The sequence below is a fragment of the Rhinatrema bivittatum genome, chromosome 1 (genome assembly GCF_901001135.1).
Source record: "Rhinatrema bivittatum chromosome 1, aRhiBiv1.1, whole genome shotgun sequence".
Lineage (NCBI taxonomy): Eukaryota > Metazoa > Chordata > Amphibia > Gymnophiona > Rhinatrematidae > Rhinatrema > Rhinatrema bivittatum.
Window position 1 is genome coordinate 648790199 of NC_042615.1, and position 12953 is coordinate 648803151.

Consider the following 12953-nt stretch of genomic DNA (forward strand, 5'->3'; position numbering starts at 1 on the left):
AATAAGGGTTCTTACCTTTTCGCCGCCAGCGATGTCTTCGCCGCGTCTGCCCCGGTGCCGCCCCAACTCCTCCCCTTCTGGTGCCAACTCTGTCCCGACTCCGCCCTGATCTAGCTATCGCGTGCGAAAGCTATAGAAAATGACCCTCTTAGCTGGCTAAGTTATCCGGCTAATTCTGAATATCGCCAGTTAATGAGCTAGCTAGCTCAAATCCTCCCAGTTATACTCTTGGAATGCCCCTAATTTAGGCCTGGATTTACTAACACCGCCGGGCTCTCTGAATCCCGTGGTATAGGGGGGTGGGGGGTGAAATGGGGGGGGGGGCGGTCCTGCGATAGCCGGCAGCGATCGCACCTCCGCAGTGCGATTGCTGCTGGCGTCGCGCTGAATAACTACACCATAAAAGGTGTAGTTATTCAACGCGAAATAGGCAGCGATATGGAAGCTTACCATTTCGCAGTCAGCGCCATCTTCGTGGCGTCCGCCCTGGTGCTGCCCCGACTCTTCCTGTCTTGACGCTGCCCACATTTAGTGATCGCTTGCGAAAAGGGACTTTTTGCGCATGATCACTCTAGTAAATGACCCCCTTAGCCGGCTAAATTCTAGCCAGCTAACTTATCAGCTGACTAGAATTTATCTGAGTAAGGTCTCAGACCTCACCTACATGCTAATTGTTATAATGTTGAAATTGTTTCTTTTCATTTACAAGCCCCTATTTTCTTGTATTGCTTATTTAATTTGTTTATCAGTTTAATGGAAAAATTTGCATAGAAATTTTATGTTAACAATTTCTGTAAATGAAATATTTGGAAGCAAATATTGTAATTATGCATTGAAAAATGAATAAAAATTATAAATTTCAAAAAAAAGAATTTAGCTGAGTAAGTGCCCAAATATTCATTTAGTTGGCTAAACTCGGCATTAGCTGGCTAAAGGCTTCTGAATATGAACCTCAAAGTCAGCATTTTAATGAATTCAGTTTTTTAAATAGGCAGGAAAAACAAAGCATATTTAGTCCTCCTTCAAAGAATTATTCTATGTCTGGATACAACTGGAATTTACAAAAGAAACTATCAAATTAATACAAATCCAAAGTCAGCAGCACTAAATTTCTTTATTTTTTGGCAATCCATTTAAAACAAACCAACATTCCACAATGAGAAATAATTGTAATGAAATTTTAGAGCAACTTCACTCTTTAAGATTATCCAGCAGCCATTGCCTCAAGGTAGCAATGTTTTTCTCCAGCCATATTATTTTCCTTTTAATATTTTCCAATGCAGTCTGGGTGTCATGAAGTTGGGATGCTTGATCCTTTATGGATTCAAAAAATAATTTCACCTGTAAAACAAAGCATTGAGGTTGTGAATGGAAAAAGCTGTTTTAACTTCCATTCTTCAATAAGAGTTGAACAACAACCACATAATGAAATCTATTATTATTTAGAGAATGGATAAATCAGACATATGTCAGTCAGCGACTGAGGAGCATTGTGAAGGTGTGTAAGTTAGACCCTCCTTAAAAGCCCAGAACCAGGCATTTAACCTGGTCCATCTTAAGCCACAGACAGGAAGGGAATTTCACTGTGAGGGCATGCTTCTTAGAAGGGGATCTAAAGTTAGGCACAGAGAGAACATGGAGGTCCCAGGGAAGAGAAGGAAGCCTAGGGAGGGCTAATACTGCTGAACTGTGAGTTATATTGCTGTCTTTATTTTGTGAACTGTGAAGAACTGTGAAGAACTGTGAAGAAGTTTATGAGAGAACTGCCAGAGTCCAACCTGAGTCTGTTCTTTGGCCTGTCCAAGACTGTCACATATGGGATCAATTTGGGGATTTCTGTGCTAAGCCTTACACAGCAGAGAACCCTGCTCAAAAAGAGGGAAAAGAGAAGGAAAAGAAGGGGCATTTTTTCCTGTGGCTTGCCTGCATCTGTGGCCAGAGATTGTTACAGCAGGCTAAGAAGGCTAGCTCTGCTTGGATAGAGGGACTCATATAGTGAGATAAAGCTGAACAGGCAGGGGTATTTTTGTGTGTTTTGGTGCTTTTTTGAGGGGAAAGTTTCATTGTGCATGTACTTCTGAACAGGGCAGGGCTCTGCAAGAAAACTGTTGTGCGACTGGAACCAGTTAACTAACATGGAATGATTACTACAGGACCTTGTGGAAGAGCAGCAACAGCAGCTCCAGAGACAGTTTCAAACCCTACCTGAACAGTATGGCCAGTAACTGGTAGTGTTGAATTATCAGCAGGGGGTTCTGACACAGATGACCCAACCAATGCAAGCTGCACCAGTGCCTCCAGTGTTGTTTAAAATAAAGTCAGAGGAAGACCTGGATGTTTGCATAAAGAGCTTTGAAAGAACTGCTCACATGACTGGATGGCTAGAAGCTTGCTGGTTCACCTATCTAGCAAATCTACTCACCAGCAAGAGCCAAGCTTCCTTTTCAGCTGCCAATCCAGATGGGAGAGCCAGCTATTCTGATGTCAAAATTGCCATCCTGGAAAGAGCAGGATACATGACAGAAACATACCAGCAACAATTCTGGAGAAGTACCATACACCGCAAGGAAACTCCACAAAGCCTTTATCATAGGCTTAATGATGCTGGATAGAAATGGCTACAACCAGAGATGAAGACAGGTCTTGAGATAGACAAACCTGTCCTCCTGGAACAGTTCCTGGATGGTCTGGATTGGCCCATGCCAGCCTAGACTGTATAGAAACATCTCCTCTGGAAGCCTCTCCACAGGATTTGTGAAAGTATACTACACTGAGTCAAAGACATCCATACCACGGAGGCAGCACCTGTGAAGAAAATCTGAGAGGTCTCACTGTCTAAAGCCTGCCAAGGACTTTACTGTTTTAACTTTGCATGATGACACATTCAGAGGGAACCAGGGGCATTCCAAGAACCCTTAGCTGATTCCTCAAAAAGGATGGAGGAAAGTAACCCTCAAAAACTTAAAGTAAGCCAACATTCAAAAGTAGTTTCATTGAATCAAGCCAGAGACACATAGAGATGGGGGTTAGGGGAACGTACCCTCTGGCCTAGAGGACCCCATACCAAGCCTTCCTTCCATAGTGAAGAGAAATGGTCAGTCACAGTTCAAAAATATAGGCATGATGATTTATTTTCCTAGGAGTTAACCCAGGTGGTGGCAGATGTTCAACCTTACAAGGTCAAACTGAGGGGGAGGGTATGTGAAGGAGTGTAGTTAGACATTCTTTAAGAGCCCAGGACTAGGCATTTATGTTGGTCCATCTTAAGCCACAGACAGGAAGGGAGGCCAATATGAGGACATTTTCCATAGAAGGGGATAATAAGTTAGGCACCTGGAGAACATGGAGGTCCCAGGGAAGAGAAGGAAGCCTAGGGGAGGCTAATACTGCTGAACTGTGAGTTATATTGCTGTCTTTATTTTGTGTACTGTGAAGATAAGAAAACAAAACAGAAGCAGTTTCGCTTATCAAATTTATGAGAGAAAAGCCAAAATCCAGCCTAAGTCCATTCTCTAGCTAGCCCAGACCACTCATGGTGTCACAAGCATTTATTCATTTAATTGTTCTCAATCTGCTAGCTATGGTGAATACATACTTAAGGTTTGATGTTAGATACAATGAAGACAAGAAAGAGTCCCTCCAACATTTTTCTCTTCAATTGGAAACAGAATGCTTCACTACAAGGGGGGACAGGCTCTGGTATCCATAGCATAGCAATATTAACACATGCTCTTTTCCTGGAAATGTGGAATTCCAGGGATAGAGGAAGAGAGACAGATTTGAGCTTTGTATTTTCAAATACCTCTATGGAGAAGCAAATGACCCTATTAGCTGGAAGCCAGTGTCATGGCATTGGATGACAATCAGTTGTCATTCCGCTGTCATAAAATTATCAGGGCAGATGATTTTTAATTATTTTCTTGTAGCCAATTCGAAGCAGGGGATCAGTTGCTGAAGTCCAGATTAGCCTATGGCAGCTTTCCTTTTTATTCAACCTGGTTTAATCCAGGCGTATTTGCAGAGATAACTGAGTCCATGATGCAGCATTAGAGGAGACAGTGTCAGCACATGTAATATGTGGAATATTTCAGTTCAATTTCTCAAATTTTTCCCAATAATATTTGTTGATTTGTATTTGTTCCCCTTTTATAAATGTTGTTGATACAGTCTGGCCTCCCCTACATTGGTGCTGTCTAGTGGTATAATCCTAGAAGAAGACTCAGTTTGGATTTCTCCTTTCTCTCCTGAAGATGATGTTGCTGCTCTTTGTCTCTGCATTACTGTCCTGATTGTTTTGTACTTGTATTTCAGTTATATTATGTATTCTTTATATCAGTGCTTCTCAACCTTTTCAATTTCATGGCACGTTTTTAAGTAAGCTCAGTCCTCGTGCACACCAAACTAAGAAACATAGAAACATAGAAATGACGGCAGAAGAAGACCAAACGGCCCATCCAGTCTGCCCAGCAAGCTTCACACATTTTTTCTCTCATACTTATCTGTTTCTCTTAGCTCTTGGTTCTATTTACCTTCCACCCCCACCATTGAAATATCTAGCTTGATTAGTTAGGGGTAGTAGGGGTAGTAACTGCCGCAATAAGCAAGCTACACCCATGCTTATTTGTTTTACCCAGACTATGTTATACAGTCCTTATTGGTTGTTTTTCTTCTCCCCTGCTGTTGAAGCAGGGAGCTATGCTGGAAATGCGTGATGTATCAGTCTTCTCCCAAGCCGTTGAAGCAGAGAGCCATGCTGGATATGCATCGAAAGTGAAGTATCAGACACATTTGGTTTGGGGTAGTAACCGCCGTAACAAGCCAGCTACTCCCCGCTTTGTGAGTGGGAACCCTTTTTTCTTCTCTGCCATAAGACTTGCATAAGACTTGCCATACTGGGTCAAACCAAAGGTCCATTAAGCCCAGTATCCTGTTTGCAACAGTGCCCAATCCAGGTCACAAGTAACGGGCAGATAAATTCCAAGCTGCTGATATGGATGTGCAGAGGGACCGCATACGTTGCATTCAGTATTCGTATTCGTTGGGGGGCAGATATGTTGCATTCGGCAAGGGAGGCCCCCGATATGTTCATGTGTTCATTCTTATTCGTTTCCCGGCTAAAATTTAATTAACTACAACCCCCACCCTCCTGACCCTCCAAGACTTACCAAAACTCCCTGGTGGTCCAGCGGGGGGTCCGGGAGCCATCTCCTGCACTCATGCCTTCGGCTACCGGTATTCAAAATGGCGCCGATAGCCTTTGACCTTACTATGTCACAGGGGCTACCGGTGCCATTGGTCGGCCCCTGTCACATGGTAGGAGCAATGGACGGCCGGCGCCATCTTGTGCTCCTACCATGTGACAGGGGCTGACCAATGGCACCGGTAGCCCCTGTGACATAGTAAGGGCAAAGGCTATCAGTGCCATTTTGATTACTGGCAGTCGATGGCGTGAGTGCAGGAGATGGCTCCCGGAGCACCCGCTGGACTACCAGGGAGTTTTGTTAAGTCTTGGTGGGGTCAGGAGGGTGGGGGGTTTGTTTAAATTCGCTCCTTTAGATGGCTGAATAATTCGGTGAAGATTTGTTGTATTTGTGGGGAATCGCAATACGTTTCGCTTCCCCATATATACAACGAATATGGCCCTATATGTTGCGGATTACCAATACGTTGCAAACGAATGCATACCCCTAGCTGCTGATTCCAAGAATAAGCAGTGAATTTCTGCAACTCTACCTTAATAATTGTTAATGGACTTTTCCTCCAGGAACTTATTCAAACCTTTTTTAAACATAGCTACACTAATAGCTTTCACCACATCTTCTGGCAATGACTTCCAAGGCATAATTATGCACTGAATAAAAAAAAATATGATCTCTTATTTTTAAATGTATTGCCAGTAACTTCATTGTGTGGCCCCTGGTCTTTGTACTTTTGAAAGAGTAATCGTTCCATTCCACTCATTATTTTATAGACCTCTATCATATGTCCCCTCAACCTTCTCTTCTCCAAGCTGAAGATTCCTAACCTATTTAGCCTTTATTCATAGGGGAATTGCTCTATCCCCTTTATCATTGCAGTCATCCTTCTCTGTACCTTTTCTAATTCTGCTACAGAATATCTTTTTTAAGATGTGGTAACCAGAATTGCACACAATAATCAAGATGAAGTTGCACCATGGAATGATACAGAGGCATTATATTTTCTTTTATTCTCTATTTCTTTCCTAATCCCTAGCATTCTATTTGCTTTCTTGGCTGCTGCTGCACGCTGAGCAGATGATTTCAACATATTTTCAATGATGACACCTAGATCCTTTTCCTGAGTGGTAACTCTTAATGTAGAACCTTGCATTGTGTAACCATAACTTGGGTTACTCTTCCCTTAGAGGTGGATTTTAAAAGTCTTTGCGTGCACAAAAATGGACACATACTTGCATAAGTGGGCTGCGCAGGAGCTACACAAATTTTCAATAGCGGGAAGGGCACATGTACATTCATTTCACCATGTGCAAAGATACGCGCTAATTTTATAAAATATTTGAGAGAGAGACCAGAAAATGTAGGCAGGGCCAGCACTGATGCACATAACATACATGTGCCACAACTCCTGAGAGAGAGGCACCCTTTATAAGGCTCGGTGTGATTCTCTCTATATAGATGGTTGTAAGGAGCACTTTGATTTGGGGTGAGTTTTCACAAGGTGGGTCGAGGTTAGGAGGGGTGGTGTTACAGAATTATTCAGAGGTATTCATTATAAAATTGACATCATTAAAGAATTTTAGACCTTATAAGTGATGAAAATTCTAACAAGAGGAGATGATTTGTATACTGCAGTCTCTGCTAGCTGCGTTGTACAAATCAACTCCTTTTCATTACTTATAAGAGGTAAAAATCTTTACTGATGTCAATTTTACAATGAATACCTCTGAATGTGTCTGTAACACCACCTTCCTAACCCCAACACACCTCCTGAAAACTCACACCGAATCAAAGTGCCCCTTACAAAGGTCCATATATAGAGTATCAGACTAAGCCTTAAAAAGAGTCTCTGTCTCTCTGTCTCTCGCTGAATCATGGCCCTTTTAAAAATCTACCCATAAGTGCATCACTTTGCACTTGTCCACATTTGCGATTTGTATGCCCAGTATCCTAATTTTGCAATGTCCTCTTGCAATTTCTTAATATACTCTTGTGATTCAAACATCAGATTGAAGTTGGCAGAAGCAGTGCACACAGTTAAATACTATTCTCCTGCCAGCAGAAAGGAGGGAGGAAGTGTAAGCTTATTAGTTTTCTGGTAGGTGAATTTGGGACACTTATCTGTAGTGCTAATTATTGCGTGCCCCGGCCGTGTTGGTGCCGCGACCAGGCCTGCTCACCTCGTGCTTCCATCCACCAGCTCTGGTCCCCCGTCTCTGGCAGCCGCAGCCAGCTCCCATCGCCCGCGGCATTCCCAGGCGTCCCCAGGCCTTTTGGGGCCTTCAGGCTCTCAGCGCTCCTCACGCTGGGGCTCGGCATTCTCCACGGCATCGACCCCGCCCCTAGGCACGCGTGCGCGCACCGCGCTTCTATTTAAAGGGCCCAGCACGGGAACTCGGTCCGCATCACCCGGAGATGACATCACGTAACCCTGGTATATAAGGCGAGGCTCTGTTCCCAGAACCTCGCCTTGGCAATCGGGTCGACACTTTGGTGTAGCTAGTTTGCTGTTCCTTGTTCCTGTGCCTGATCCTGTCTTGTTCCAGTTTTTCTGCGTTCTTGCCTCATTCCAGTGTTCCCGTGTCTCCGTGTTCCTGTGTTCTCGTGGTCCTTCTTGTCTTCCAGCATCCTCTTGTTCCTGCTCCACGTTCTCTGGTAGTACCCTTCGGACTGATTCACGGTACTGACCTCTGCTTGCCTGACTACATTTGACCGCTGCCTGGACCTGACCCTTGCCTGTCTTCTGACCATGATTGACTGCTGCCTGGAACTGACCTCTGCTTGCCTGACCACATTGACCGCCACCTGGAACTGACCTTCGCTTGCCTTGACTATGATCAGATTGACCTTGGAACTGACCCTTGCTTTGGCTGATCACCTCTGGACGGATACCCTGGCTTTGACCCTTGCGCTTCACTCGGACACTCTCTTTTTGCCTATGATCACCAGACCAACCTGCTTGAACTATGACCGCGGCCTTCCTCAGACTAGACCCACAGGCACTGCCTGTAGCACCCGGAGGACTTTCCTATCCTGCTACCTCCCTGAGATCTCCGGCGACTCCAGTTCAGGTCTGGTCCATCCTCTCTGCATTAGCCGCGCACCCTTGTTTGTGGTGGGCCCACCTCTCCGCTACCTCTCCGGGAGACCCTCTGAGGCCCACCTAAGTCCAGGCGGTCCGGGTACCCAAGGGCTCAACCTGCGGAAACCCCGGATTGCTATTGGTGAAGCTCCAGCTAGCCTCTGTCTTCTTGTGTGCTCCGCCTCCTGGTGGCAGGTGCTCTCTGGGTCCGACCAGAGGGCCGTACCAATCCTGCTCTAGGCCAAGGGTCCACCTCCAGCGCAACCCTAATAGTGAATGAGCAACTCATTTTGATGATAGTGGGGAAGTCCAGTGACTGTGTCCATGGAAAATTGTAGTAATCTACTCTCAAAATATACTTAAAAGCACATTCTTTAAGTTCTGTTATCACCAAATTTTTTTTAGCCCAATACAAAAGCTGCCCATGTGCTACATACAACAGAATTAATTGTATACCAGCAAAGTAAAAATTAGCCAACAAAATCCAACTATTCTCAACATATAAATTCCATGTGGGAGAGGCCAGTGACTCTGAATTGTTTGCTAGGATATTTCACACTGCTGTGTTATCAATATTCTCTAAACAACAATGTTTCCTAGCATGAAGACATATATAGACTCAGGACCAGTGGCCAGCAGATAGAGACAGAGCAAGTTGACGTCACTGTATATATACTCCTGCAGTGACACCAGCCTGCTAGTATTCTCCATCTCCAGCAGATGGTGGATGTGAATCTCCTTATGGGGATTGCTTCAGATTTTGGAAGGAGAATTTAAATTAGTAAAAGAAAAGCCCCACTTTCCTGTGGTGCTACCAGATGGTCCCTCCCCCAGTTGAGAATTCCTGAGGTGATTTCCATGGTCCCTCAGATGTGTGCCTTGGTCCGGTAGCATGGTTTCCCAGCATAGACTTAGCTGATTGTACAGCTTAAAGGTAACAGGTACAGGAGGCCAAGTGCAGTGGTAACAGCACTGCCCTCTCCCCTTGCAGCTGGAGACCGTTTCTGTACTCAGCAGGTAAGGGCTGAGCTTGGGTAAGTTTAAAAAAAAAATAAGGATTTAGAAGCAGAGACTTTGTAGAGGAGTTTGCAAGACTTCCTCTGGTTTCCATGCTTGGTGTGCCATTCCGTTTGTTCTCACTCCCATGGAGATTGGGGGAACTGGTAGGTTGAGCAGCCCCGGTGGGCTAGGCCCCGTAGTAAGGCTTTTTTCCCGCATGCCGCATGGAAGGCCGCAGCGGAGTTTTTGCGTTCTTCTGTGTGTGCTTTACTGCGCTCTACAGGACGTCTGTGTGCGCAGTGCGTCAGCTCTGCACATTCGTTGTGTGTTCAGTTTTGGGCGCACCTTTTGCAAGCATAACTTTAAGCATTGGTGGTGTGCCCATGTTACGAGCCGAAGGCTTGAGGGCCTTCGGATTCTGTTACGAGCGCGTCCTCTGGCTGCTGTACGAACCGAGGGCTTGGGGACCCTTGGATTCTGCTACGAGTGCGAGGAGCGTGGTCGCCTCTAAAGCAGGTGTAGTGAGCCCTTGGGCCACGGTGGAACTCAGGGAGGAGCCCCGAGCCACACCGTGGGAAGTGAGCTGGTGCGAGCATGGAGAACCAGGCAGGAACTGAAGCAGGAATAGAGAACAGGGTCTGACCCTCAGCCGGACCTGCACGCCTAAGACAACCAACAACGCAATGTTGATTGATTAATGGTCCTCCGACTGTTCCAAGCCCTTTTGGACCTGCCACTGGGTAACGGCATTGGGCAGCAGGCCGGACAGAGAACGAGGGCAGACAGAGTCCTTAGAACACAGAAGACATCACAGACGAGGGCCGAAGCGAGGACATCACAGACGAGGGCTGGGAAGGAGAACATTGCACTGTCTCTCAAGGCACCCTACTCAGCCAGCACGGCTGGACTGGTCGCGGAACACCCTGTCCCACTGCGCGCCCTACACAGCCCGGAGAGGCTGAGAACGGACCACGCTGAGAATGGGACGAGCGCAGGGAAGAAGTGGGATACTGCACTCCTGGCAGTCTGAAGCAAGCAGGAACATCAGGAACTGGAACAGGAACAAACATCTAGGAACATCTGGAACCAACATCAAGGAAACAAGCAGAGACACAGAACAGGGAGCCATCAAGACAAGCGAGACCACAGAGGACCTGGATCAGGCAGAGGACACAGGCAACTGTGGAACCCAATCCAAAGGCAACCGGGAACTGAAGTGAAAGTCTTTTTATACTGCTGTATGCAGGCAACTCCCTGGGAGGAGCACACCTGGACCGCCCCTCACTGGCCCTATAACTGAGGAGGAGTCTATCCGTTATCTGCCTTGGAGACCCGTGCTATATCAGAATATATCCAGGACAACTTGCAGAAAGGATTCATCAGGCGCTCTAAATCCCCAGCTGGGGCTGGCTTCTTCTTTGTTGGGAAAAAAGATGGGACCCTACATCCATGTATTGACTTCCATGGGCTTAACACCATTACTATCAAGGACTGGTACCCATTACCACTTATAGCTGAACTTTTCGATCGTCTATAAGGGGCCAAGGTGTTCTCGAAATTGGATCTTTGAGGAGCATATAATCTCATCAAGATTCGAGAGGGGACGAGTGGAAGACGGCTTTCAACACCAGGGATGGACATTATGAATATCTTATCATGCTATTTGGATTAACTAACACTCCGGCATTTCTGGACTAGCCCTTGCTTGGTTCAAATCCTACCTATCTAACAGAAAGTTCTCTGTTAAAATAGGAAACAACCTCTCATCCTCTCACACCATACGGCAAGGAGTGCCGCAAGGTTCATCTCTTTCCTCTACCCTCTTCAATGTTTACCTAACCCTGCTCTGTCATCTCCTCTCTGACCTCAAGCTCAAGTTCTATCTCTATGTTGATGATGTTCAGATCATTATCCCCATCCACACCTCTATCTCCGATGCCCTAAAGCACTGGGAAAGCTGTCTATCAGCCATCAACTCCCTCCTCCTCAACCTACACCTTGCCCTTAACACCAATAAAACTGAACTCCTTCTCATCTCCTCCCAACCCACCCTCACCTCCTCCCAGTCTAATGACCCCAAGCTAAACCCTATCACAACGCAACCATCCATCAGGGACCTTGGAGTTTTCCTTGACCCTCAACTAAATATGAAACCGCACATCACCTCCATTTTAAAAGCTGGTTTCTTTAAGCTCAACGTACTAAAAAAACTAAGACCCCTACTATACACCCAAGATTTCCGCACAGTGATTCAAGCCACCATAACCTCCAAATTAGACTACTGCAATGCACTCCTCCTTGGGCTCCCCCTGTCTACGATAAAACCCCTTCAGATGTTACAAAATGCCACAGCAAGGCTCATCACTAACACCCGCAAACACGAAAACATCACCCCCATCCTCAGAGACCTACATTGGCTCCCCATTCTCTCCCGCATCCACTACAAAACCCTTACCCTTGTACATAAATCCATCCACGCCCACCACTCCAACTGGCTCGACCTCCCCTTCAATGCCCCCCAGTCCTCTAGACCTACCAGATCCACCAACAAAGGCACCCTACATGTACCCTCACTGAAAACAGCCCTTCTCACCTCCACTCGCGAACGTACCCTCTCTATCGCAGGCCCCACCCTCTGGAATTCCCTCCCCGTGAACATACGCCTTGAACCAAGTGTGATCAAATTCAAAAAGAAACTAAAAACATTTCTGTTTAAACAAGCCTATCCAGAATAGAATACCCCTTCCACACCATCCCTGCATCACCTCATGCTGACCGCATATTCCTTACATTAAGGAGCAAGTTTGTTAACTTTTGATTGTTCTTGTTTACGTTTAATCTATCCTTCCATGCTGTTCTTGGTTAACCCTTTTTCCCAGTTCATATTCCCTGTTAATATGTATTTTCCAAGCCTTTTGTTCATATGTGAACCGGTATGATGTCCCCACTAATACCGGTATATAAGAATTTCTAAATAAATTTCTAAATAAATGATAGTGGTCCACAGTGCGGGGTATGCCGTAGAGGTCTTCACACTAAAGAAATCACGGTAGTAGTCCGCAGCGCGGGGTACACCATTGAGGTCTTCACACTAGAGGTAATACGGTAGTGGTCCATAGAGCTAAGGTACTCACTGTAGTGAAGGTTCCAGGAGAAGCCCCGGGGTACAGGGTAAGCGATAGTCCAAGATAGAAGGCCCTCCGAGGAGCAGATAGCCAGAGACAAGGAAGGGCCCCCAAGGAGCGGGTACCCAGAGTGTCTCACCAAAGGAGCAGGAACTGGAATGTAAGCCCAAGTGAGCGAAGCAGAATTAGCAAGAGGGAACTCGTTGCCAAGTCATTCATAGGCAGGGCCAGCCGGCATAAGTATCCTGGAGGGTTGACGTCATCCAGAAGGGACGCACCCGAGGTTCCCGCCATGAAGTGTTTAAGACTGAACCATGCACGTGCGCGTCTAGGGAGTTCCGAGGGCAAGATGGTGGTCAGCAGCGTCTGGAGAGGCCCAGGAGTGGTAGGCAGGCCGGCGATAGCTGGCAGAGCCCGCGAGTCTTCCCCATGGAGTTAGAGCTGTGGAAAAGGAGGTGAGCAACAGAGGTCACAGTCATCTGTGACCAACGGGCGTAGCAGTGCCCCTCTTCTTAGGCCCCCCTCCCGGGGGTTTTGGTTTTCTTGGGT

General features: G+C 46.3%; 1 protein-coding gene across 3 annotated transcripts in view; it reads right to left on the reverse strand.

Moving 5' to 3' along the window:
- Positions 1-367: 367 nt before the first annotated feature.
- ERAP2 (endoplasmic reticulum aminopeptidase 2) overlaps positions 368-12953 on the reverse strand; it is a 258175-nt gene continuing 245589 nt past the window's right edge. For all 3 annotated transcript variants that reach the window (XM_029572856.1, XM_029572865.1, XM_029572875.1), the window contains exon 18: positions 368-1341. In XM_029572856.1, the coding sequence (XP_029428716.1) occupies positions 1192-1341 (150 nt within the window). In that variant the 3' untranslated portion in view covers positions 368-1191. The remainder of the gene's footprint in view (positions 1342-12953) is intronic.